At 35.1% G+C, this 26,565-nt stretch overlaps 2 protein-coding genes across 2 annotated transcripts; one reads left to right on the forward strand and one right to left on the reverse strand.

Annotated features, from left to right (window-relative positions):
* Window positions 1-3,506: 3,506 nt before the first annotated feature.
* On the reverse strand, window positions 3,507-12,394 carry LOC139425580 (uncharacterized). Its single transcript, XM_071180869.2, has 4 exons — window positions 12,079-12,394; window positions 7,595-7,804; window positions 5,290-5,448; window positions 3,507-3,635 (listed from the first exon to the last, which is right to left on the reverse strand). Exons 1-4 carry the CDS (start codon window positions 12,191-12,193, stop codon window positions 3,598-3,600), a joined length of 522 nt encoding a protein of 173 aa, XP_071036970.2. The 5' UTR covers window positions 12,194-12,394; the 3' UTR covers window positions 3,507-3,597.
* Window positions 12,395-15,157: 2,763 nt separating this feature from the next.
* LOC122269852 (uncharacterized) lies at window positions 15,158-26,565 on the forward strand. Its single transcript, XM_087169249.1, has 4 exons — window positions 15,158-15,312; window positions 17,460-17,821; window positions 20,489-20,650; window positions 26,263-26,565. The coding sequence occupies exons 1-4, from the start codon at window positions 15,284-15,286 to the stop codon at window positions 26,355-26,357; spliced, it is 648 nt and encodes a 215-aa protein (XP_087025375.1). The 5' UTR covers window positions 15,158-15,283; the 3' UTR covers window positions 26,358-26,565.

Below are 26,565 nucleotides of genomic sequence, written 5' to 3' on the forward strand. Positions count from 1 at the left end.
CCCAGAAAATTCCTTTTTTCAGATCTTAAAATTAATGATTCTTTACAAAAGATGGCATTGCTGCCTGGAAAATCTATAAAACAGTGCTTTTTGCATCATAAAATAACTTGAACTGCCATGTGTTTCTTTTGTTCTCAGATAATGGCACTCAGTTGGTGCTAATGTAATGGTGGTTATTTGTAATTGTTTTTTTACAGCTTTTCTTTATTGGCAGCTTTATCTGTTAACAAACTAAGTAACAAATCTAAAAACTCAGAACTCATTGAAATAAAATATCTAGTTTCCTAAGCAGAAAATCATACATTTATACCCTTTTTTTTCCTCTAAATTTTCGAATATTTAATTCTGAGAAAAATCAATGTTTGTTTTTCAATTTAGTTTGCAATAATGTTTGTTTTTGCAATATACCAAATATCTATTGTAAATATATTACTGTTATTATGTTTCTTTAATTTATTTACCTTCGACAAAGAAAGTTTATATATTATAATAAGTGTATTGAAATTGAGCTATATAAATTTATATTACAACAAGATAAAAATTTTGTTGCATTTATATCAAAATAATTGTTTGTTTTTTTTAACTAATAAGTGCATGAGAGATAAAGTGAAACCTCTGGAGAGCGACCACTCTCCATTCCACAGTAAAATGGTCTATGATGGATATTGGTCATTCTTAGAGCTTGCCTCTATTGACTTCAAAATTGTTATCAAAGATTCATGACTTTTCACATACGATTTTATTTCTACTCAGTATCATTTTAGTGATGCGGAAATGCCACTTCTGTTGTCATCATGAAAAGACGAATCTATGAATGAAATTTAGCGTCTATCAAAATGATATCAACTAATATAATTATGGGTAAAAATATTAATGTCCAATAATTAATGAGAAAGGTATTTTATATAAATAAACAATTTTTTTTTTTTTTTTGTTTAAGTTTGCATTTAATTTTATATCATGAAAATTAGTTTGCTTTAAGAGATGAGAAGAAGTTTGTTTGAGATGCTTGTTTTTTCTAAAATAACTTTTTTTCTTATTTGACTTTTAACTCTAAAAGTAAAGCATCGTCTTTAGTGCACTCTGATTGCAACATGAGGTTGTATCGGCAAAAGGAGCTCTCTAAATTTGAGTCTCACACAAATATTCTGAATAGATTTTAATCTACTCATTTGTTTTGTTAAATTTTTTGTTTTTGTATTTTTTGTGTTTCCTTATTTGACCTTTTCCGCATTTGGTGCAGATGTTTGCCTGGTCGCTGGGACAGGTTTTAATGGTCTTTCCTGAAGGTTTTCTTTAATACAAAGTCCATGGAAAAAATTCAATACCTCCCAAAAATGGTCACTTCATCAGAGGTGGTCTTTCCTGGAAGTTTCACTGTACTTTATTGCACTTTATTACTTTATTTTACCTTTTAATGTATACATTTTTTATTTATTGAGCTAAATGCTGCCCATACTATTATTATACTTCAATAAATTAAATTGACCAGTTATTTACATCCTTTTAAAATTTTGTTTAGTCTCTTTAATATTGTTTTTACTCATATCTCAACTAACTGTTTTTTTCTCTTTTTTTTTTGTTATCATATCTCAACTAATTATGAAAATCAAAAAAAATTTAAATCCATTTATAAAACTCATCTGCCCAAAAAGTGATTTCAAAATTATTTTCAGTTATCTATTTATTATTTAGCTTAGTAATGATTGAAAACTTTTAGAATTGTGAGATATTAAAATTTTTACATTTTAATAAGTAATTTAGCTTCTAATGACAGATTACATACTTTGATAGTTCCTCAGAAATACAAAATCAAACATGCGACTTTTTCCATTTTTATTTTTCTTATACCTACTTATTTAATTGAATTTCGTGCAAATTTCATATTTTGTTATTCAGAGTTATTTTAAAATTTGTTTACTATCCGATTCCAATTTTTTTTTCCAGTCATTTCTAAATTAAAAGATGTTTGTTTTTTCCTTGAAATTATTTTGGAATAAAGTTTTTATATAAATGGTTACATAATTTTTTTTTTATTTGTGTTACGAGTTATAGAAATATGACAAACAGAACAGCAAAAAGTAACAATGACATTAAGGGGCCCCATTAGTTTAAAGATCGAAGATTCAAATCCATTTAGGAAAAAGTGTATGGAAAAGCAGAGAAATTGCATTTTGTGTCTGTTTTTGTAATGAAATTCATACTAACAATCATGTTTAAAATGTAAGGTTAATGTTTGAACCATTAAGATTTTATTATAGTAAAGTGAAAATCCAATCATTAGATCAGAGGTTAATGAGAGTGATACTCTTTTTTTTTTCTTCTGCTCACTGTACAGTTCTTTTAGAACAAGTTTATAAGGTATAGGAAAATATAATATATAAAATTAATGTTATAAAGTTATCAAACACAACTTGTTATATTTTTTCTTTTAATTCATTTTTATTTTCAAAGAATACTTATCTAAATATACTTTTGTGAATGCATTATAATATATTTCTTATGTTTAAAGATTTTGAACTTTTTTTTTTTAGAATGTTTATTTTTCTTGATTTCCCTATTAGTTTATACAGCTCTTAACTCTTATTAACATTTTTATGTTAGTGTGATTCTTTTTTTTTATAAGCTATGTTATAAAATCACTTTTTCTCGTAATGAATGCCTTAAGTAGGTTTGTTTTTTGTTTTTTCAGAGTTTGTTGTCATCTCATTTTTATTTATTGACATTTCTTTCATATTTTATGTGTGTTTTGTTTCAGATTTAACATTTTATGTCTGTTGTCATGTAATCTTTGTAAATAAACATTGTTGATGCTAATTGTCTTTTCTTTATTCACATTTTTTGTCTCTGCATTTCAGAATGATTCAGTCAATATTGCTGCCCTTGTTCTCGCTTGTAAAATTATTTCTTTCAAACTACACCGGAAATTATGTGACCTGCCCTAATGCATAAAGTAGGGTTACTCGTCATAATGTCGTTCTAGGTTTAACTTAGTCTTGGGAAATTTATTCATTCAAGAAGTCTTGATCATTGTTAATGCAGATTACGAAGAAGTAAGTTCGTATTTTTCTTTTTCAAAAAAATGATTAAGGAAAAATTCAGTAAATAAATTTGAATTTTTCTTAAAATCTTACTAAGCATCTGTTTCAAAATTTAACTTTCACTTCTAGCACAGTCGTTTCATCTTCCATTAAAGCTTTAAGTAAAATAAAATATAATATTGTATGTTTGTGGTTTTTTTTTATAAAATAGCCACATTTCCCCGTGATCACAGTTAACTATTAAACATAAGGTAAGAAGTTTTACCTTAACACTTTACAGAATGAAAATCCGACAAACCGTTCAAAATTTATCAGAGTAATAACTTTATTTCCTTTTTTTCTGATAAGCTTTAAAAATGATGCTGACGAATTCTTAGCCAAATTCAAAAACGCCTTCTCTTTTGTATTTAGTAAAAACGTTTTGCAAAGTAGCTTAATGACCTTATACAGAAAAAAAAATTAAAAAGAAAAGAAAAAACTCAAGTACCAGAATTAGTAGTTATTTGAGTAAACATTTATTTTTCAACTCTATTTCAGCTTGAAATTATAATATTCTTTAGCCTCTGTCACAATTTGCGAAGTCTGGTGGTTCCCCTACAAAAGAAATATTTAATAAATGATTTCGTATTCTGTTTTTAAAAACTGACTTGAAATACTTGATAAAGCATTTTTATTACAATTCGAAAAATAAATTTATTGAGAAAAACGTGACACTTAATCAAAAAACGTTTTTCATTGTTTGAGAACATAATTGAGGAGCTTAGTAAAAAGACGTTTTAGAGTAAATTAATTTTTAAAGTCTATGCGCTAACTTTTGGAAATGAAGATCATTATTTGCTTTCATTTCTTTTTTAAACTCTTCGTGTATCTACCACTACATAAATATAATTCCAATTCACTAATATATAAGACATGTTAACTCTAATTTTATGGTTCTTTTCATAGATGATGGTTGACATGATCGATAACTACTCGCAGAGATGCAAACTTGCTCCGGACAGCAAATATATATTTTAAAGTGGTAGTTTATCAATTGTGATTCTTGGTTTATTAAATTCAATTTAGTAAGATTTTCATCCTCCACTATTTCTAAATAATTCGTATGCTTATATAATTCCCCACTTCGTATACCTATGTTATGCTATACCTTTTAAAAAGCAAGTAAAATGAGTCAAATATTTGCACAATTTACTTTGTAGTTATTTACCGTTTTTTAAATCATTTTGGCGTGTCCGGAGCAGTTGGCATCTCTGTACTCACTCCCCACTTGGTGACCCGAACGGGATGTGAACACGCCTACCTTGGCAGAAACGCTCACTATGATTTGAACAAGCCTACTTCGATGGATGATCCACCCATTAAACAGTTGATTTGCTACTTGTGTCTGCAACATTATCCACCTCCTCGCGCTGTTGCTACCCAGACTCGATCACACACATCGTCGGCCTGCACTCGACTGCTAATGGCAACACAGGAACAATCACGACCCTGAACTTATTACAGATCTCACGATCAGAAAAAGTACGGTAATCTTAATGCAGCTCTCCCGGCTTCTCACAAAAAAACAGCAGTAAATCAACTAGTGGTATCCGTTCATCGAATTCTACTACACCTATAATTCTGGTGAGAGAGTACTGTATCTACCACTACAAAAATATAATTTCAATTCACAAGTACATAAGACATGTTAACTCGATTCTATGAAGGGGTACCTTTTCATAGAGGAAGGTTGACATTGTCGATAACTACTCACTCCCCACAGTTATTCTTCTCTCTGATTGTTGCCAAACACATTTTTTATCTTCTTCTATAATGAGATTTGCTATTGAAATTATTAATAAATTCATTAAATAAGTTCTTTCTCCGAGAATTATTTTTTTTAATGTGCCGTAGAACATTCTTCCACTATCGTGGGTGGGCCACTAGAATTGAGCGAGTTTAACTATTTCGTTTTCTCTGTAAATATTTGCCTCAAAGTTTTGTTATTATTCGAAGCCAGCCTGGAAAGAAGTTCAACCAGTTTTGCTACGCAACGAGAAATGTTTGTAGAGGAGCGTGTCTGCTTCAAAAGCAATATTTGCTCGGATTTCGAACAAAGTTGAGACAAATATTTACATTTTGGCTGTAAGCTCGCTTTGCTACGTCACAAAATGAAAAGATCACTAATTGTCAAAACAGTATATGCTTTTCATTGGCACTTTCTGCCTCTGTATTTTTTTGTTTATCTAAGTGAAATACTAAATCTCACCTTTCAAACACCATCCCGGAAATGGACCATGTGGTCTATAGTCATTCTTCCAAGTATAGTCTTGAATGTGGGCTCCCTCACATTTTCGGGGTTCACTATATATGGCCCTCCATGGTTCTTCGAACAAATTCGGCACAGGAGGAGTAGAATAAGCATCCGCTGAACAAACAGAGTGAACATTAATAAAAGATCAGCTTAAGTGGTACCAAACATTATATCATAATATTAAGACAATCTCTTTTAAGAAGTTCGTTTAACGTAAGGCGGCCATGCTAGAGCAGTTTATGACAAAACAATGAACTCTCCATTTTCAAGAGAGAACGCTATTCACGATGGCACTAGACAATATAACTTCAACAACAACAAAAAAACCATCGTGGTCAAGCATTGGCGATCGAAATGGGCTACAGGTGGCGTCGAGCAGAACTCTACCTATGGCAGCACTTCGCACGCTTTCACAATTAGAGTGTGGAGAGTCTTAGACTAAGGAAGTACGTTAGTCTCTGTCTTGATTTTCATATAGATTAAAAACTTCATGGAACAGAAAACAACATTGAACATAGTTATAAAAGAAAGAGTCGTGGGAATTTTTTTTTTACGGTTAAATACGAAAAATAATATTGAGAAAGGGGAAAATATCGCAGTGCATTCCCATACAACTAAGAAGAGGAGGAGAGGGAAGGGGGAGGATCAAGTTGTAGTTCACTTACGTCGCACTAAAGCTGCGCAATGGGCTATTGGCGAGGGTCTGGGAAACATCCCTGAGGCTGATCCGAAGACATGCCATCGCAATTTTGATCCTCTGCAGAGGGGATAGCACCTCCGCTTCGGTAGCCCGACGACCTGCACGTGAAGTCGAGCACTTTACGGTAGAACAGCTTAACGAGAGTCAATACCGCACACCCTCGCTCCCTACGCAGACTGATCCAAGTGGTCACCCACCCGCACACTGACCGCAACCAGTGATGCGTGACTTCGGTGATCTGCTGGGAACCGTGTCTTAACGATCAGTCCACTGCGGGACGGGGGGAGGTCAAGACATGGAACTGGTGTTCTCCCCAGATGGCTTATTCGAGCGTTGCGATCGCGAACTTAGCCATCTTTTGTCTAAGCTAAGATGACAAGACGTTTTCAAATCTTGAGGACAGTCCCTGATGGCCTCAAAATTTTTCATACTCTTTGAAGACAGAAAATGTCTCCAAATTTTATTATGCGTCCTGAAATGTCTTCGAATTTCTCCGAAAACGTATAATCTCCTTTTATATGCAGTGTATATCACAAAAATCATATCATATCAAAAAATATATCAAAATATCGAGCAAGTCTGAAGTGCGCATGTTTTTATTTAAACGGGATAGTTTTGTCTTCAAGGGAACTCAAATGAAAGCAAATCAAAAGCACCTTGCTAAGTGATGAAAAGTCCATACTCGTCTAAAAATAATTTCAGCAACAAAAAATAAATAATTATGTACTCATTTATTTAACGTGTGTTCAAATATAAAATATTTCAAAACTGTTCAGTAATGAAATCAAGTTTGATGAAAATGGTTCTGCACCTGATATTAGTTATCAATTTTTTAGAAAAAATGCTTGATAAATTATTATTTTTCATAAATATATGGGCGTTCTCAAATCGTAAAAATTTTCGAGAACGCTCCAGTGATTTGCCCTCAAATCATAATTTATAAATCTGGTCACCTAACACATGGAGATTACTTCAATTCCTCGTAATTCCAATGCCTTTCAAATGACAAGGTTAGAATCGAATCTGAAACCTCCTCTCTAAGACAGATATGACACGCATCTTTGTTGTCTCAAGTCGGATTCGGATCGAGCCCGCACAACCATCAGCTTCAGATCAGAGGTGTGAGCGGTGCGCAACTAAAACGCTTGGCAAATCCATTAGTGTTCAAAAATTTGAATATGTTATGGATGCAACTAATTTGTCTGGGATTAATAACTATGCTATAACGACGATAAAAAATCGATTATAGCATTCAAATCCTCTGTGCAACTTAAAATCATGCTGAGTAGTTAATTATATATATATGGTTTGAATCTAATTATACGTTCCTATAATCCAATTAGCTAAAAATAAGTTCCAAATTTATATTCTTTTTTTTTTTTTTCAAAACGAAATGCAGAAACAAAGCTTGGAATATGAAGATATTTTCTGAACCTCCTTTTTATGTTCATGAGATGAACGTGTGTTTGCAATTTTCTTTAAATTTATTCCAAATTTGAGTTTTGCCTGATTTATTTACATTCTGTACCGTGCATTATTTTTTTAGTATTATTAACTCACGTGGCAGATAAGGATTGTGTGGTTCCTGGCACCATTTCTTGCAAACGAACTCTCTAAATTCTTCTATGGGAACTCTCTCAGGAAAGTGCGATGACCAGACGTAGGGGCGAAAACTATAATCTCTGTGAGTTATCGATTTCCAGTCTTTCGTCCACGAGTCTTTTACAAATGGCTTAGCATGGTACAAGTGTCGTAGTAGTTCCCTCTTTTCTAGAATGGATGTAGAACAAACCATTAAAACACAGAGCGCAGAACAAAAAATGTAACACTTTGACTAAATTTTGAGCTGTTGCTCGGATTTTCCAAAAGTTCAGAAGCAATATCAAGCACAATTTGTGTATAATTCTTCAAATAGAGAACCAAATCATATGACATTTTATACGAAAATACTTCAAACTATGAAAATCATAGACCTCTCGTCAGGTGCGTAGGAGCGCGTGTTCTCCCCGTATAATTTTGAAAAACTTCAAAAATGTTTAAATGCCGATTAAGAAATATTTCAACACCGTTTTTATTTTATTTTTATATCGAAATAGCTATTCTTTAAGTTTATAATGAGGTCCAAAATCTAAAAATTACAAATATACCCAGATTACGGTTTGTATTTAAAAGAACAAAAACACCAAGAATCGACCTCTTTTATTCAGAGAAAATGAACTTTATGCGACTAATTACCTAACTAAAATGCATAGAGCTGGTGGCAAATCCCGCCAACTTTTTCCATCCTTTTTATTTATTTAATTTTAGGACTACCTCCTCAAGCAACCAAAACAAATATTGTTATTAATGCAATTAGCCAGAGCCTGACAAAGGCAGGGGCATACGGGGCAGTTGCCCCGGCCCCTACATCAGAGGGGGCCCGAAAATGGAATAGAAAGTTTATTTTAGGTTTCTTTCTTTAATGAACTTTTTTTTAAACAAAATATCAGTACAGTGTAAAATCCGTCACTTTTTATGTTAGCTTCTTCATTAATCTATCTTATGAACACCAAAAAATCTATAATTTCGTAAATCCATGACTTTCTAGTGCTGAATTCAGCTAAATTTTCACAACTACGATGGACAAATTTGGCCAATCAAAAGCCTGTATTTTTACATATCGCAAAAGGCGATATGTTTACAAAAATACAAGCTTATGATTGGCGTCATTGAGCCATCATAATTCCGAAAATTTAGTTGAATTCCGCGCTAATGTCGGCAAGGATATGAATTTTTTGCAGCAGCTAGATGACAAAGTTAATAATCGGAAAATTGCATTCGTCACATAAAATTGATAGAAAATCAATAAAATGGACAGAACGATATTTCGTCTGACCATTTTGGAGGAAGGACTTAATAGCTATTTTTGGTTCCAGTCAATTCTCTTGTTATATATGTATAATGAGTGAAAAATTTAAATACCTCCATAAAGTTCGGTTCTTCATTTCTTAAGCAGAGGGGATCCCAAAAGAAGTTTTTGCCCCGGGCCCCAATTAGGCTAAGTTGGGCCCTACAATTAGCCTCCACCCAGAACAAAACCGCACGTCTAGATTATTAAGCGATTTTTCCCTTGCACCCAATCAAGGGGGGGGGGAGTCGGGATAGGAGACCGCTGTGACCTCCCAAAGATTTTTTTTAAAAATTCGGCAAATTCTGTCTGGCCATTCAGCATATTTCCGAAATTTCATTTCTCTCTTCTTTTCCAAAAGCACAAAAGAGATTAGTCAATAGTATACGTTAATGTAACTTTTTCAACTAACGATGGGAAGAAAAAAAATATGCAAAAGTATTATTTCAGGTATCTACTTCACATTTCATATATCATCCACAACAAATCTAATCCTCTCTTTGCCAATCAAAAATCTATTTTTTCAATCACTCATCATAAAGCTTTTATTTTAGAATACTAACAAGCCCGTTTCATCAGAAATGGGGAGATACGACGCCAATCAGCCCATCTTCAAAAACCCCTCGCGATATTTTTATGGCAATAGAGATTTTCAAAATATGAATAGTTAAGTGTAGTTTGTCTACGGTATGAACTCCCCCCGCCACAAAATCTGAGGCCGTCTGCTGCTATGGAAACAAAAATAGCGCATTTGAGGGAGGGTAGTCTCTCACTCTAGGGCTAACTAAATAGACCAGAGACAAATATTACCTTTCTCTCTCCGACGCGAGCCAAAACTTGTCATAAACAGTGACCCCAACACTTGAAAAAGTTATACATCGTTTCCATAGTCACCGCCACGGATCCAGACAAATGGCTAGGGGAGTTCTTACTATAGACAAACTATACAGTTTGGTTATTAATGTAAGCAAATATACGAAATTGAAAAATAAAATTATCAATTTAATTTCATACTGAAGAAACTTATGCACGTAATTCAGTTTAGTGGAAACTAATTAGTAAGGAAATACTAATTATTATTAAATATTTATCAATTTCTCTAGCACCCACGTGCTCTTATGTCTCAGTAAATGGGTAACTCGTCACACTTTGTTGGAGTTTCGGTAGGTAGGTATTTTATTTACGTCGTACTGGAGCCGCACAATGAGCTATTGGCGACGGTCTAGGAAACATCAGTGAGGATGATCCAAAGACAGGCCATCGCAATTTTGATCCTCTGCAGAAGTGATGACTCCCCTGCTTTTGTTGTTGTTGTTCATTTCCTTTGCACTAGAGCTGCACAATGGGCTATTGGCGACGGTCTGGGAAACATCCCTGAGGATGATCCGAAGACATGCTATCGCAATTTTGATCCTCTGCAGAGGGGATGGCACACCCGCTTCGGTAGCCCGACGCCCTGCACGCGAAGTCGAGCACTTTACGGTAGAACAGTTTAACAAGAACCCATACCGCACACCCTCTGTCCCTACACAGGCTGATCCAAGTGGTCACCCACCCGCACACTGACCGTAGCCAGTGATGCTTGACTTCGGTGATCTGCTGGGAACCGTGTCTTGACGATCAGTCCACTACGGGACCCCCGCTTTTGTAGCCCGACGGTTGAATTTTCGAATTAGTTTTGAAGTAATTAAATAGAAGTAATTAAATATATTGAATTTTAAGAATTTGGGTGTTTTTCTTATGCAATCCTGGAAGTTTAACAAAGAACGCGCATTTTTTTTTTATCTTTTGGGCGTAACGAACATCAAATATTCTCCTTTTATTTATTTAAGAAATGGGATTATTTTAATGAGGGGGCTCAATTTACAGAACATTCTATTTCTGTTCGAGGCTATTTGCCTATCACCGAATTATTTGTTATTCGGTTCGTAGAACAGCCTAAAATTATGCAGTCATCTTAGTTGCAAATTAATTTCGTTGTTTATGTTAATTTATCAAATAGTTCCTTAATTATTTTATTTAATGCCTAGAATAATTCGGTATGAAATGGCTAAATAATTCATATATGGGTGGAAAAATTAATATAAGCGACAAAATAATATAAATTTTTTATTGAAGCAAATGATTTATGTATTTACTTTAATCTATCAAAAATTACGGCTTTTAACCTTACGTTTTTACATTTGACAAATAATTGTATTTTAAAAGAGTTAATATTCGGACACGTTTTCTGAACTGACTATCACATGGTTCGTTTTTCGAATAATAAATAAATGAAACTGATTAAAGTTCTTTTTTTACATGAACAAAAATATTTTGCTTTGGTATAACAGCAAATCTGTTTCCTAAACTGCTAGTAAACTTAATTTTATTATAGATTAGACTTTTAAAATTGCGTTCGTTTGTTGCTATTAAACAAATGACTATTAGTAAAGATTATAGACTATTAGTAAACAGAACAATAAAAGATAATAAATATTTACTAAAAATTATTTTTTAAGTGAAATAATTTTTTGGTAAATGAATTTTATTTGTGTGCAATTTTTTTTTTTCAATTTGCTTAAAAAGTTCTCGAGATGTAGCGAAAAAAGCAAAAAGAAAAATTGACAGTCCAAACTTTGGAGCGCTCTCTTAACCAAACTATTTGGTTCATATTTGCCAGATTGCTGCTACCCTCTCTATTTTGGGGGCTAGAAGTCCGAATGCGTCGAAAGAAAGTTTGTTTGTTCAGAGAAAGTACATTTTTGTGTCTGATTTCGAAAATTAAAATATCTTCTGCGCTAATTAATTAGGATATTTGAGGTCACCCGTGAAGATCCGATCATTAGATCAAAAGTTATTCAGGTTGGTCCGGGGCGCACTGTATATTGTGAAGATTGAACGCATTAAAATTGACAGCTATAAATTATAGCACACACTTATAAATATCTTAACGAATATTATTATATTATTATGCACCAACTAAGGTTAATTAGTGATGCACTAGTGTTCGAAGAGATATTATAATAAATTCAACATTTATTAAGATGGGGTTACAGTATATTCAAAAGTAATCGAGGCGCAATTGCTGTTTGACAATTTTTAAAATATTTAGAAAAAAAAAGAATACTGGAATTAAAGTTATGCAAAAAATATTTTTTAAAAAGAATATGTTTACCAGTTGGATCTGCAGTACAAAATTTCTCCAAAAGCGGTTTTAACAGAGGATAATCTTTCATACAGTCAATGCATTGGCATGTTTTTTGTTCGTCCAAAATTGTATTCAAGCTCATGACGAATATGTTTACACCAAATTAGAAACTAGGCTATGATTTATTGGGTTTGAAAAAGGTGCTTTTTCAATTTTATTTTCATAAAATGCGGGAAAGTATTTTCTATAAGACTTATAATTTCATTCAAAAAGAGATTCGGCAACTATGCTGCAATTCGACGATAGAATTTTTGGGATCTAAGTATTTTAAAGTAAATAAAATCAAACATTAATGCTTTTGTTTGCATTATTTTATTTTTGCGAACGTCATTTGTGTGATTATGTCTGCCAAAATTAATAACTACTGACTGAAATTTTATGTAGGCATTATTTTTATTCAAATTACTTTCTTCAACAAAAAAAATCATCATCTTTAAATTAATAAGGCTACATATCTAAAATTTTAAGTATAACATGAGGGAAGAATTGCATCTCATTAATACTTCAATATATTGAATACATCAATATATTGAAATACAAGTCAATTTCACTGTATATTGATGTCTAAGGACTATAAACTATTGCGAAATTTTCAAAAAGTCAATTGTTACTAATATTATTAAAATTATAACTTTTTTTAATATTATGTTCGCTACATTTGTGAACATACTGTCCCAAAAGCATGTTGTCAAGTGAAAGCGGGCAGTTTGCGTAACTGCTAATACAATTTAAAATCAAGTATAAAATGTATTAAAGTTGGTGTATTAAACAAGACTAAAGTGGAAAAAGCGAGCGAAGCCATCTGAAAAAAAACTGTTTAAGCATTAGTCCGAGGGCTGTTGAGCGATAGTGAGTCGGGGGTGAAGCAACACCTCCTAGAAGAAAGAAGGCCTCAGCATGGATCAATTTATAGTTTGTCTAAAGTAAGAACTCTCCTTGCCATTCGTCTGAACCCGTGGCAGTGACTATGGCAACGAGGTATAACTATTTCAAATAGGGGTGTAGGGTCATTGTTTAGGAGAGGTTTTGGCTCAGGTCGGCGTGAGAAAGGGAGTCTTTTTCTTCGGTTCTAGGAAAAAAAGGTACGGAAAAAAAGATCCCGGAAAAAAAGGTACGGAAAAAAAGGTCCCGGAAAAAAAGGTACCTGGAAAAAAAGGTCCCCAGAAAAAAAGGTCCCGGTAAAAAAGGTACCTGTGTAGGGAAAATTCTGTAGGGGAAAATATTTGAAATGAGAAGATTAGATTGCAGAGCTTTTTGCTGTACCGTGCATGTTTTTTCTTTTTTCGTGTCGCGCGTTTTCAACTAATTAAAAAGGACCAATACTTTCACCTCCAATCACGAATAAACATCCAACACATAAATCTTCCCAACTTCCCCGATTGGCTACTTTAAGCCTCACATTAGCAACTTCTTCACAAAATATAATTTAAAATAGAAAATAACACATTTTTCACTTAAAAAAATTACAAAAAAAAGTAAAACATTATTGAAAAATTTAAACAGTATCTTCCCGCTTTAAAAAATAATCAAAGAAGAATAAATAAATGAAATAAATTTTTAAAAAAAAGCGTAATACAACCAGCCCATAAGTCCCCCCCCCTTACCCTTCTCCTTACCTCAATGACCTAATCTGAATTATAAAGGCCTGGTTTCTTAGGACAGGACGCCGTCAGCTGGAAATCAGCGCTAACCTTTGATTGGTCCATTTGTGAGCTTGATAGTATACGTCATCGAACGCTCATCTTGAACTACAATTGCCGTCCAACTCAACTGCAGTTGGATTACAACGTGACGTTAACCACAGAAGCAATGGCGGACAACATCCAACAGCACATTGAAATCAGCCAAGATTTTGATTTTGATATTAAACATAGCTTCTTCATTAAACATAGCACTCTTCATTTAGCTCAGCTATAATGTGTTTTTTCTTGGACAAAGTCATTATTTGCTCTCTAAAACACTGGTCGACAATAACAAAATCAATATAAATTCAAAATAAATATTTGTTTACGTTATTAACGCATGCGCAATGAGAGATAATGTCTGCGTTGGACCAACTGCTCACGCTGAGCTAACAAAAAAGTATTTTTTTGGCGTCAGCTCTACGTCAACTTTCCGCTGACGCCCAGATAAGGCGCTAGTTCTAAGAAACCAGGCCTTGAGCTAACAAACCAGTATTTTGTTGGCGTCAGCGGGACGTTGACGTCACGCCGACGCCCAGATAAGGCGCTTGTCCTAAGAAACCAGACCTTAACAGATAAAAAGAATATTCATTGAAACAGCGAGAAGCATTCATGCTGCTCAGAAAGCGAGAGGGGAAATATCCCTACAGATTTTCCCTATGGAGGTACCTTTTTTTCCGGGACCTTTTTTTCCAGGGACCCTTTTTTCCGTACCTTTTTTTCCAGGGACCTTTTTTACCGGTACCTTTTTTTCCGGTACCTTTTTCTCCGTCTACATTTTTCTTCGGTTTACTGGGTTAGCCCTAGATAAAATACGAAAGATGTCATTACGTTTGGACTACTAAGAGATCGAATTTCTTGTTTCTGCTGACCCGAGCTGAGGCCTTCTCTTTTCAAGGAGGTATTGGTTGGACCCTCTTAGAGTTAAAAAACGAAGTTTAAAAAAAAAATTATAAAAAAAACTCCGTTACTTCATCAATAACAATACAAAAAAAAAATTGATCATGATTTACTTAAATACAAAATCAAACCTTTCAGAAGATGTGTTCAGATTTAAGACACGTACTGTGTAACTTATGCTAGCATTTGTACATGCTGTCAAAATCTATTGAAAAGTACAGAAGTTATCGCATATGCTAGTCTGAAAAATGTTGTTTAAGGAAAACGCCATTTATAATTTGCAAAAGCTCATTATAACTATTTGCGTGTCAATGCAACAAGCCCTGTTTATATTTCATTCATTTACTAATTTTCATACTTTTTTATGCCGTCTTTATACCTTTTTCTTCATAATGCGCTCATTATGAAGAAAAAAGTATAAAGACGGCATCAGCATGGCTGCATATTAAACATTAGTCATAGAAATATCAAATTAAAAATGAACAGCAGAATGTTTTGAAATTTTCAAATTAATTTAGATTTATTTTCTTATTCCAAATTGTTACATATTTTAAATTTTAGCAAAAAGATTAAACAATTTTAGCAATAGTATGAAAGATTATATTTATTACATTCCTGGGTAAGTTAATTTATAACGTTTTGTTCTCAATAATTTTAATGATAAATTCCATCCTAAAGAGAAAAAGAAATGGCATTACATAGTCAAAAATTCATTTAAGAATATTTCCAGCATGGTTATATTTAATATGTGACCTTTGAAAACATACAAATGTGTTTATAATTGATAGAAGAAATTCTTTAAATAGTTATAGAAAAAAAGAACAGAACAAATGTAGTTTTGATTTTAGATACCTTTTAATTTAACTCTTTGCATTCCTAATACGTTAAATTACAGTTTGAACTATTATGAGTACTAACTCATTTAAAATACAAAATACAGCATTTTTTATTTTTTTATAATTTTTAAATTCTTAAAATAAGGTGGCTGCTTATAAAATCCTATATAATTTAATTGTTAAAATAATGTATTTCATTCAATGAGAATTTAAAAATATTTCTTTCATAAAATTTAACTGTTGCCACAATTTAAATAAGATAGTTGTACCTGCAGCTGCCTAACATTTGTATTAAACAAATAAATTTTTACCACTTTATTCAGTTAAATATTTTATAAATATTACCATCTACTATATTCGGTACTCGCTAAATCTGTAGTTAGGCATTATTTTCATGTGGAAATCTGACAACTATCCAACATCTGAAAGATATTTTTATAAAAATCAATCAACCAAAAAATTTACCAATCTACCAATATTTCGACTAGTTCGGCGTGGTTATTGGGTTGACAACCAAGTTTCCACTTTATTTTTTAAATGTTAATGCTTATTTTCGGTATAATGTTTCAGATCCCAAAAACATTAAGTGAAGAGTGAAATGTTAAAATCTAAAAAATAAATACTCCCCTCAGAGAAACAATGCTTGTCTACCAATGAGGTGGCTCACCCAAGCTCTAATCTCAACAATAAAGTATCGATTCGAATTCTGCGGCCGGCTCACTCCGACCACATTGCTGACGTTAAATATCCACAGTGACAGACTAATCACAGGTTAATCTTTTTGCCACTGAGCTAACCGAGGGAGGTTTTCGTGGGGTCCTCTTCATTTAAAGCAAAATGCTCCATTAAAAAGGCAGTCCAGAAGTCTAGCTTGCCCCAATGCGTGATCCAGGAGTTTCTTTGTCTTCTGGTTCGAGTTCAAAGCAAGCTACGGAGGTGAACAAAAAATGTGTCTACCAGTCAAGGCCGTTTATAAAATAAAATAAAATGTTTTAGATCATTTGAAAGTGGATGTTTTGCTCTACCGAAATGTTTTTATTTAATTTTTTATTCGTTCGAGTTGATATTCAGGTCATTAAAATGGAATATCAAGTTGAGAAAAATTAGCATTTTCGACACTTCTTTCTTTTTGCTTTTAATCGAGGTTCTAAGACTGCAAAAGCTGCTTATGATATTTGTGCTGAGTATGGAGAGGGTTCCATAGCTGAAGAGCAGCTCGTGAATGATATGCCAAGTTTAAAAATAAAAAATATTGATCTCAAAGACACACGTTGTCTCAGCCATCCACTTGTATCAGGGTTCAATGACAATGATAAAAGGCATGCATTAATGAACGACGATAATTCGATGTTTTTGTGAATGGAGGAATGAGTAAATCGGCTTAATAGAGATGAATTTGAGAGATGATGATTTTTAATGAATGAGTCATTCAGTTCCTAAATTATATAAAAAAAATCTTTTATGGTCCTAGATCATTTGTGGTAGTGCAGTCAGGATGATCACGATGAAAAATGTAAAGGTTCCAATTCCCAAGTTCCTAAATGAAGTAGCTGATTTACATGCAAATACCGACCGGCCTGTGTAGGGGTTAGGGAACTGCCCTTGCATCAGAAAGGTTCTTGGTTCGAATCCCGGGCAAGGCATGGATGTTCTTTCCTTCTCTGCACTATCTGTCCTTACTGTGGGAACAACGTTGGCCCACATTATATGGTGCCCCTGAAAGAGTGGCCAACAAATCTGCCCTTCAGATGCCTGTATGACCTAGGTCATTATCCAGGTGGGCATTGAGGAAAAAAGTTTCCATGCAAATTGGACAGCAAATTAAACTGAAATTTACTAAATTTCTAAGAGAAAATTTTTGTTTTAAAATTTGTCGTGTAATATCACCTACTAAACGGAAAAAGAGAGTTACATTTTCTGTATTTTTCAGCTATACTGGATTTTGTCCAGATCTACCTAATCACTTTGGAGAGAGCTACGGCAAGGCTACGCATCAGATCATCAGACAACGACCGAGAGATCTTTTGAGAGAAAGGTTGTCTGATGTGCGGTACGGGGAACGAAAGCGGGGAACGTACTATAACGCATACCAGGGTGATCACTGGCACAACAGCAAGTACGTCGACTGCTGCAAGAAGTCCTGCTGCGATTCCTGCTGCCGAAAATGTCGAAGACGTGATGAATGCATTTACAAACTTCCAAAATACTCGAACAACAAGGGTTTCGGAAAAGGAATGGCTGGACGACAGAATTTTGTCTGTCCAACTTATGTCTACGTTGAAGGATATGCAGGTAAGTCTTTCAATACTGAATGCTATATTATAAACTAGTATGATGCATACAAATTTGCATTGTTTTTACAAGAGTATCCATGCAAGATGCTGATTTCTGTATAAATGATTAGGAAATGGTCAAAGAATCACTCAAACAGACTAAATTCGCCAAGGTGTGCTATGAATTTTTGATAAAGCTATTTACAATAAGCTTTCACAACCCTGAGCTTATTGCTAACTGCCGGAAATAAATCAAGCTAATTGAGCAATAAATGAAATGAAATTATTATGTGTATGGATGGTGTTTTCCACATCCACACTAGGGAACGTTGCAAGTTCCATACCGCCTTTACTTCCGGGTTACTGTTTCCGGTGTATTTTAAAGCCATTTGACTCACAACGTGATCATTGCGTTTTGAGATTCTTGCAAACGTTGTATTTAATTGCTTATTACTTGTGTTTACAAAGCTAACAATACTTGTGTTTACAATGCTGAAGGTGCTAACACTAACGTAAGATGGTGCACAGCTTGCAACAAGAATAAACAGTAACCAAACCAGGATTGCTAAAAAAGCGAGTGATTCAAAACCTAGTTACCATGTCACTTTTTTTAACAATATATCTATAAATAACTAAAGCAAATTTTCACTTCAAACTCACCAGAATCACTTAATAACATTAATATCTTATGAAATATGGCAGATTTGAGCTCAAAAATTATCTAATTTATTTCTTTTATTGACAACAAAATGATCCGTTTGAAAATATCGCCTCGCAAAATAAGCTGTAGTAAGCAGTTGCAAACTTTATAACCGGAACTAGAGCAGGTATTGAGCTTGTGATTGTTATCGTTTACATTTATATTGAAAACGCCATCCATAGGCTAAGTGAAATGAAGCATCAGGCCGATTAGAAAATACTGAGGACTTTTACTGTTAGCCTGGCACACTGCAAAGTGTTGGCAGCTGCTTACCGAGCGCCGACCGATCGAACTACTATTTAATTAGCCTGCGACACATTCAACTGCACTTTAATTTCAACTTATTTACTTTCTGAATACTATTTTTGAAAGTGCAATCAAACAAAATAAATCTCTTCGATTTATTTATTTTAATTAAGTAATTAATTTTTAAATTTTTTAATTTATTTATTAAATTTCCCTGTATTGCTTTCTCTAAATCTCATGGAGATGTGCTTAGGTCATAAATTTTTTTTAAATTCAATACACATGCACTAGCTAATCTAGATAAGAACAAAAGAAAGAAGAATAAAAATAATCTGCAGCTCATGAATCACATAGAAAGTGTTACGTAATCACCGCCTTAAAGTATATTTTTAGCGTTTTTGTAAATAAATGTACATAGCAAGAATGGCGCATTTTAGGGAGGGTGGCTTCATTCTAAGACTAACACAATAGTCCGAAGAAAGAGATTCCCTTTCTTTCGCCGAAATCACTCCAAAACAGTGACCCTTCACCCCTACTCGAAATAGTCATACCTCGTTACAATAGTCATCACCGCAGGTCCAGATGAATGTCTGAGGGTAATGAATGAATGAATGCCTAGTAGGTTTGAAATAAATTCAACTTCAGCTCGGAACCGCCTCCAACCTCCAAGCTTCATTTTCTAATCAACTCGTTAATAAAGGATTTTAATCCTTCCAATATTGTTCTTAATCCCAATAGTGATTTGAAAATCAATTTAAAAACATACAATAGTTATTGAAATATATAAAGGCAGTCGTCACGGGAGCTAGTATATATTTTTTTCTACCATTTATAAACAGTGGTGGTAAACTGACAAATATATCTAATAGACACTCCTTATTCCAGTTAAGTTTCAATAAATCTAGGTAGCCGCAAATGGGAAATATTGTTCCCATAGTTTAGTCACCGGTGCGATTCTAAGTTCAGATCCCGTAATGTTAATTTTACACTATGCGTCTTTCGCAATATCTCAAGAACTATTGAAATGAATTAAAAAAAATTCGCACGCAATTATAAAATTCGTTTATCCAAAGATAATTCCATGCAAAAAAATAAACTTCAGTAAATTTTTTTTTTAAATGGCTGGCACTTGGGGTTTGTCCCATTGGCCACAGACGTGCCAGAACTGCTACTCTCTTCTCGTTACCCAGTGGGCACCTGTGGCGAAGCCACGGCGGTGGAGCAGCGTCGCCCTCGTCACACAACCACAAACCCGTTTACAGGGCGGGTCACATTCACACAAAGAAGAAAGGACATAGAACACAGAGAGAGAAAGAAACATCCATGCCCTGAGCAGGATTCGAACCCGCGGCCAATGACTCCGCAGTCAAACACGCTAACTACTCGGCCACCTGGTCAGCATTTCGGTAAATATTGAATATTTTATTTAATAATAGTAAAAAAAATTTCAATAGACAATTTAAAATGATCTGAAATATACAATTTTTCAGATCATTTTAAAGTATGCAATTTTACATGGTAAAATACTAAATTTTAACGAAATTGGTTGAATAGTTCCTGAGAAAACAAATTTTAAATGTTCGACTTTTTTAAAATTCATTAATCAAAAGTTAAGATCATTAGATCATAAGTTATTCAAAGTAGTCCATTTTTTTGCACTATACTTATTTAGCTTCATGTTGAATGTCGTTATTTTAGTGACGTCATTTAGTTATTGCATTTTTCCCCTATCTCTATCAGGTCGAGAATGCGATGAAGAGGAGATGTACTGTCCACCCTCACCTCGAAAATGCTGTATTCCACCTAAAAAGTCCCGACCTTGCTGCAACTCATGTTGCGATCGGAAAGTCATGCATCACAAACAATATGGATCCATGCAAGATAAACAAAGTTATACACCAGGTAATAATATGTTCTATTAGTTTCGTGTTTTAATAAGATTAAAAACATCTGGATGATGGCCTAGTACAACATTTAGAAGATGAACTTGACAGCAATATGGGAATCATGCTGGTTGATTTGTGTACATTTCCTAACCCTTACTGATCATAGTGCTAAAATAAAGTGTCCTTAGAATCGTGACAGATGAAGGGAGATCCATATTTGGAATCCAATTATAGTCTAGTTTACCATTGTAAGTGCTGATGGATACCGAAGGTGGGATTTATTCTGTTTTGTAACACAAATGGGAATTATTTTAACTCAAAACTTCCTCCGCTAAGTTAGGCTCAACTAGGCGGAAACTGGAAGAATGCTTAAATACCCCTCCCTCTTGTGTCTGTAATGTGTATCCTCCGCATTGTTTAAATAATTCTTACTTCTGCCCTCCTTGCTGACATTGAGCAATTTTGATATTTCCTAGTTGGTTTTCTTTTTGTTGCGCTGCGCTATTGTCTGTCTAACAAAAGAACTCCTACCACAGACTCTGGGGTTGTTCACTGCGATGGAAACCTGTTAAATCACATTTTAAAGAGAAGAGTTTTCAATACTTCTCTCGCCAACCCGAATCGACGTTTATCTTAAATGTTTACCTCTTACACCAAAAAAAATTTTACCATCGTAACCATAGTTACCGACAATGCTCCAGACTACTAATGAAGGGAGTTTTTTAGTTAGACAGACAGTACGGTTTCTTCGACTCGGTTGAGAGCGTTGTTCGACACGATTGTTATCTGTTTCACGATGTGTATTTTCAAATTCGTAAAATCGAAATAGAATGTGTAGAATAATCAGTACAGAATAAAGGACGTTTCATACAGAACTAAGCTAGGCTGAATCATATAATCGTGAAAGACAGTACCTAAGTTTAAAATGCGGTGGTTTAAATGGGTTAAACTAATTCGTTAATTACACTCAAAATATTGATTTTTTGGGAGGGTGATGTAATGAGCACGTGATGTGCTTTCTTCTCATTAGCTAAAGGCCAACTAAACCAATTTTAAACAATCGGTTAGTTGATCCTGCTACGACGTAACATAATCAGTTCAACCTCTTCCCTGCCCGTTAACATATTATCAGCAAAATTTGTGGCAAATACACTACTGGCCATTAAAATTGCTACACCAGGAAAGAATGCAAATAACAGAATGATATTTATTGGGCGCATACATTAAACACTCTAAAACAAAAAAATCGAAGCACCAAGAAGGAAATGTCCGATTGAAACGAAAATTGGTGGATAGGAAGACAATATACAGAATAATAAATTATTAAAATTTCAGAACAATTGAATAATTTATTGCAGAGTTACAGTGACAAGTTCAATAAGGTGTTGACCCTCTAGCCTGGATACAAGCTGCCACACGGCGTGGCATAGACCGATAAAGCTCCCGGATGGTCTCTTGCGGCAGTGTTTCCCAAAGTGTGGTACGCGTACCCTCAGGGGTACGGGAACAGTTTAGCGGGGTTACGTGTTCTTATGCGAAATATCTTGCAACAAACGAAAATTTCAAAATTTTTTATTTAAAAATAAAGCTAGCCATGAAAATTTATGATTATGTATTTTTCTATTGGCTATTTTTTTGCATAGTTAACAGTTAATAATTAGTGGTATCAACAGTCAGTTGTGATTTTTAACTTTATTGCAATTTTTTTATAGTAAAAAATACGTTCATTTTCTTATTAGTGGTACACAGCGTTACGAAGGGTACACAAAAGTCATAAGTTTGGGAAACACTGTCTTGCGGTATTTCCTGCCAAATTCGATCCAATTGTCGAACGAGGTCATCAACATTCCGTGCCAGATGCAATCGCCTTCCCATCATGTCCCAGACATGCTCGATGGGAGAGAGATCTGGTGATCTGGCAGGCCAAGGAAGAGTTTGACAAGCTTGCAGACATTTCATAGCAACACGTGCCGTATGTGGTCTGGCATTGTCCTGCTGAAAAACCAGCTCAGGGCGCTGCAAAAGGAACGGTAGCAAAACAGGTCTTAGGATGTCGTCGACGTACCGCTGTGCAGTAAGTGTACCTCTAATGACGACCAAAGGGGTCCGGCTGTCAAAGGAAATGGCACCCCAGACCATAATGCCTTGTTGAGGGCCGGTGTGGAGTGCAGTAGTGCAGGCAGGATCCGCCCTTTGCGCTGTACGTCTCCAAACACGTCTTCGATGATCGTCAGGACACAGTTGGAAGCAGGATTCGTCGCTAAAGACTATACGTCCCCAGTCGGCATCATTCCAGTCATATCTGTTCGAAACATTGATGCATACGAAATTTCAAAGCAATCGGGTGATTACTTCTTGGTGCGCCGATTTTTTAGTTATAGAAAGTAGTTGGAAGAACAAGTGATTAAATTTTCAAGCTATTTGGACGTATAGATCCTGAGGAATCAGTACTCAGAGCAGCCTCCCCAGGCAGCAATAAGAGCAGTTATTCTCCTGGGCATCGAGTCGAACAGAGATTGGATAGCATGGACGGGTACAGCATTCATGCAGCTTCAGCATTATGACCCAATTCATCGATCGTAGTGACTGGCAAGTGGTGGCGTGCCAGTCGTTCGGCAAGAATTGATCGGACGTTTTCAATTAGTAAGAGATCAGGAGATCGTGCTAGCCAGGGCAACAGGCGAACATGTTCTACGTCAAGAAAGGTCGGGACAGTGCGGGCAGCATGCGGTCTGCATTGTCCTGCTGAAACGTAGCGTTACGGGGGCCTCGAAAATAAGGCTAAGCAACTGGCCTAACACATCAGAAATGTAACGGCTGCTGCTCAAAGTGCCGGCAATGCGAACAAGAGGCAATCGCCACGTGTATCCAATGGCACTCCATACCATTACTCCAAGTGATGGGCCAGTATGACGATGTCGAATGCAAGCTGCCAATGGGCGTTCTTCACGATGTCGCTAAACACGGATGCGGCTATCATGATGCTCTATACAGAACCTCTGGATTCGTCTGAAAAAACGACGTCATGCCATTCCTGCATCCAGGTTGGTCGTTGATAACACCATTGAAGACGCTCCTGCCTGTGATGCAGCGTCAAGGGTAGCCGAAGCCATGGTCGCATTGCTACTGCAAACGTCGTTGAACTGTTCGTGCTGACACACTTGCAAATGACTCGATTTATGAACTCAAGGTTCGTGACGTAGCCGTACGATCAAATTAAGGTCATATTTATAAGATGTCTGTCTTCTCGGCTGCTACTGATGGGGTGGGGGTGCTGAGATCTTGCACGGCGTTCCATATGACCGTCATGAACTCATCGATTCCATATTCCGTTAACAGTCATGGGATCTCGACCAACGCCAGCAGCAATACTTCAGTATGATAAACCGCAATCACGGTAGGCCACAATTCGACCTCAATCAAACGCAGACTCGTGCTGGTAGGCATTTCTCCTTTTTACACGAGGCGTAACAAAAAAAAATTTTACCCAAGAACAACGCTCAAATTCAATTTCTGCATGAGGAACTTACTGTCAAATCTCTTCTTTTATACACATTGTAGGAGTCGCTACCACCGCCTGCTTTGTATGAGTGCGCTGATAAGCTAATCATTTGCATGCCACAACATGCTTTATCCGTCCTGCTTATTTCACGTTCGTGGTGTGTCACCTTCCTGGTGTAGCAATTTTAATGGCCAGTAGTGTATTTACGTAGAAACGATACATTAAGAGTCTCCGGTCTATCACTAGTAGTCTGTTGCTCTCCTCTTATAGGCTGGTGATTTTAATTTAATCAAATTATCCTTATTTTTTCTCCCTTAACAATTGTCGAAAATCGCATTCAATTAGGTTCAGGTGTAGTCGTTTCATCATAATTTAATAATTTGGTGACCACCTTGACAAATTGATCATCAATCAGTTTTGACAATGATAAAATCTAAAAATTAAGGTAATTTATATAAGTACCGAATCAAATACACACGAACAACTAGTCCATTAGGGAGACGCCCAATTCGGTAAACGATGTTATCGCCCCTTGCCATTCTTATAATCCTTATTACCTCTCCTAACTGTTTTGATCACTAATTTTAAACGGGTTCTCCATTTGGAAATTGCATGTTGTATTGACCTTTTGATAAGGAATTTTGAAAACATTTTCATAATAATTTTTTCACAGAAATAACCCAAAACGTATCACAATAAAAGTACAGAATACTTAACAAAAACAATTATTGATATACGTGGGGATTCAGTACAGCTTTATAAACTTGGAGAGGAGGTAGGGTAAATTATAAGGTTTGAGAATCGCAAAGCAACTCATAGGAAGAAATGTCCTCGTACGCACAAGGCGTACTTCCTTTTTATAAACTGGCTGCTCGTGCGTATTTAAAACGCTACTTTTATTTTTCAAATTATTTTTTGTTTTCTGACAATGTTAGCCAAAAATTGCTCAGATCTAGCTGTTTTTTCGCAGGTTCGACGACTAACTTGTTGAGCATATCAATAATGATGACCAGAATAAATAAATTACGATTAAACACCTATTTCCGGCCTAATTTTAATCCATCTTGCGACAATTTTAGCAAACATAGTTTAGAGAAGTACGCACGACCATATAACTCATAATAGGGCGTTGTGTTGCCCTGCAATTTTCGTAAGTGCTCTATCTCTCCTCTGAATTTGACACTGCTAAATGCTGTTCAAATTTATCCGTTGGCGTCAAATACCCTCAGTGGAAGACGGATCATGGGTTAGAATGCTCTTGCCGTCGGGGAAACCATGGGTGGTTTTCCTCTCGGTGTCACGAAAATGCTGGTTAGTTCTATCAAAAAAAGCCCTCCAAGAAGGCAGTTTGTCCCAATCCTTAATCCAGGAGTTCCCTTGTCTTCTAGGTAGGGTTTAAAATTACAAGGATACGGAGTTTAATATAGATAGTCGTAAGTTCAGAATTGGGTCGGCTGCTCAGCGCGATATACGAGGGTTGTAAATTAAATAGTGGCAACTTAACCTTGAAACTCACAGAAGGGCGGGCATGCGCAAATTGGATATGGGAGCAGGGAGGTGGCACTGTTGTCGATGTGTAGAGTGCAAAAAAAAGTCGATTTGCTTAGAAGGGTAGTTGTTGCGTGGCGTTAAAGTGAGGAGTTTCTTTTCCATCGCTCTAAAGCATGTTTTCAAAAGGTGATCAGCGGTCGTGGCTTACAATCGAGGTTGCCCGTTGCAAAAATGCAACAGAATGCTATCGAGGATTAGTGGAAGCCTGTGGAGCAAATGTTTTACCGTGTAGGACAGTAGCACGATGGGTTCAAGCATCTCGTCTTTTTTCGTCATTAAGCCTTTTTACAACATGCTTTAGAGCGATGGAAACGAAACTCCTCAATTTAACGCCACGCAACAACTACCATTCTAAGCAAATCGACTGTTTTATGCACTCTACAAATCGACAATAGCGCCACCTCACCCCACCCATACCCTATTTACGCATGCCCGCCCTTCTGTGAGTTTCAAGATTAAGTTGCCACTATTTAATTTACAACCCTCGTAAAATAAAATAAAATTGTCCAGTATAAACTTCATTGTCTCACGATTTCGTTCTTTCAAAATTAATTTTTTATAAACTTTATTTCCAGGTATAAAAGTTATGTTTGATGCACCTTGTTTGGAAAAACTTTTCAAAAGACAACATGAAAAACCAAGAAGCGGTCGCTGTTACTGCTGTTGCTGAATGTAATAAATGACTTCAAAGCAGAAATACTCACAGAAAGCTCGAGCAATAAAAATTTTGTAACTCCACCAATCATATTATTTTAAACTATCAATTTCAGTAAAGCATTGAATTGAAATAAGGAGACAGGAAATAATTGGACTGAAATTTGAACTAAACTGTGTATGTTAGAAAGCAAGTGAAACATGAATAAAAATAATCTACACTT

This window comes from Parasteatoda tepidariorum, chromosome 8, assembly GCF_982258835.1.
Source record: "Parasteatoda tepidariorum strain Cologne lab strain chromosome 8, Ptep-v5.0, whole genome shotgun sequence".
Lineage (NCBI taxonomy): Eukaryota > Metazoa > Arthropoda > Arachnida > Araneae > Theridiidae > Parasteatoda > Parasteatoda tepidariorum.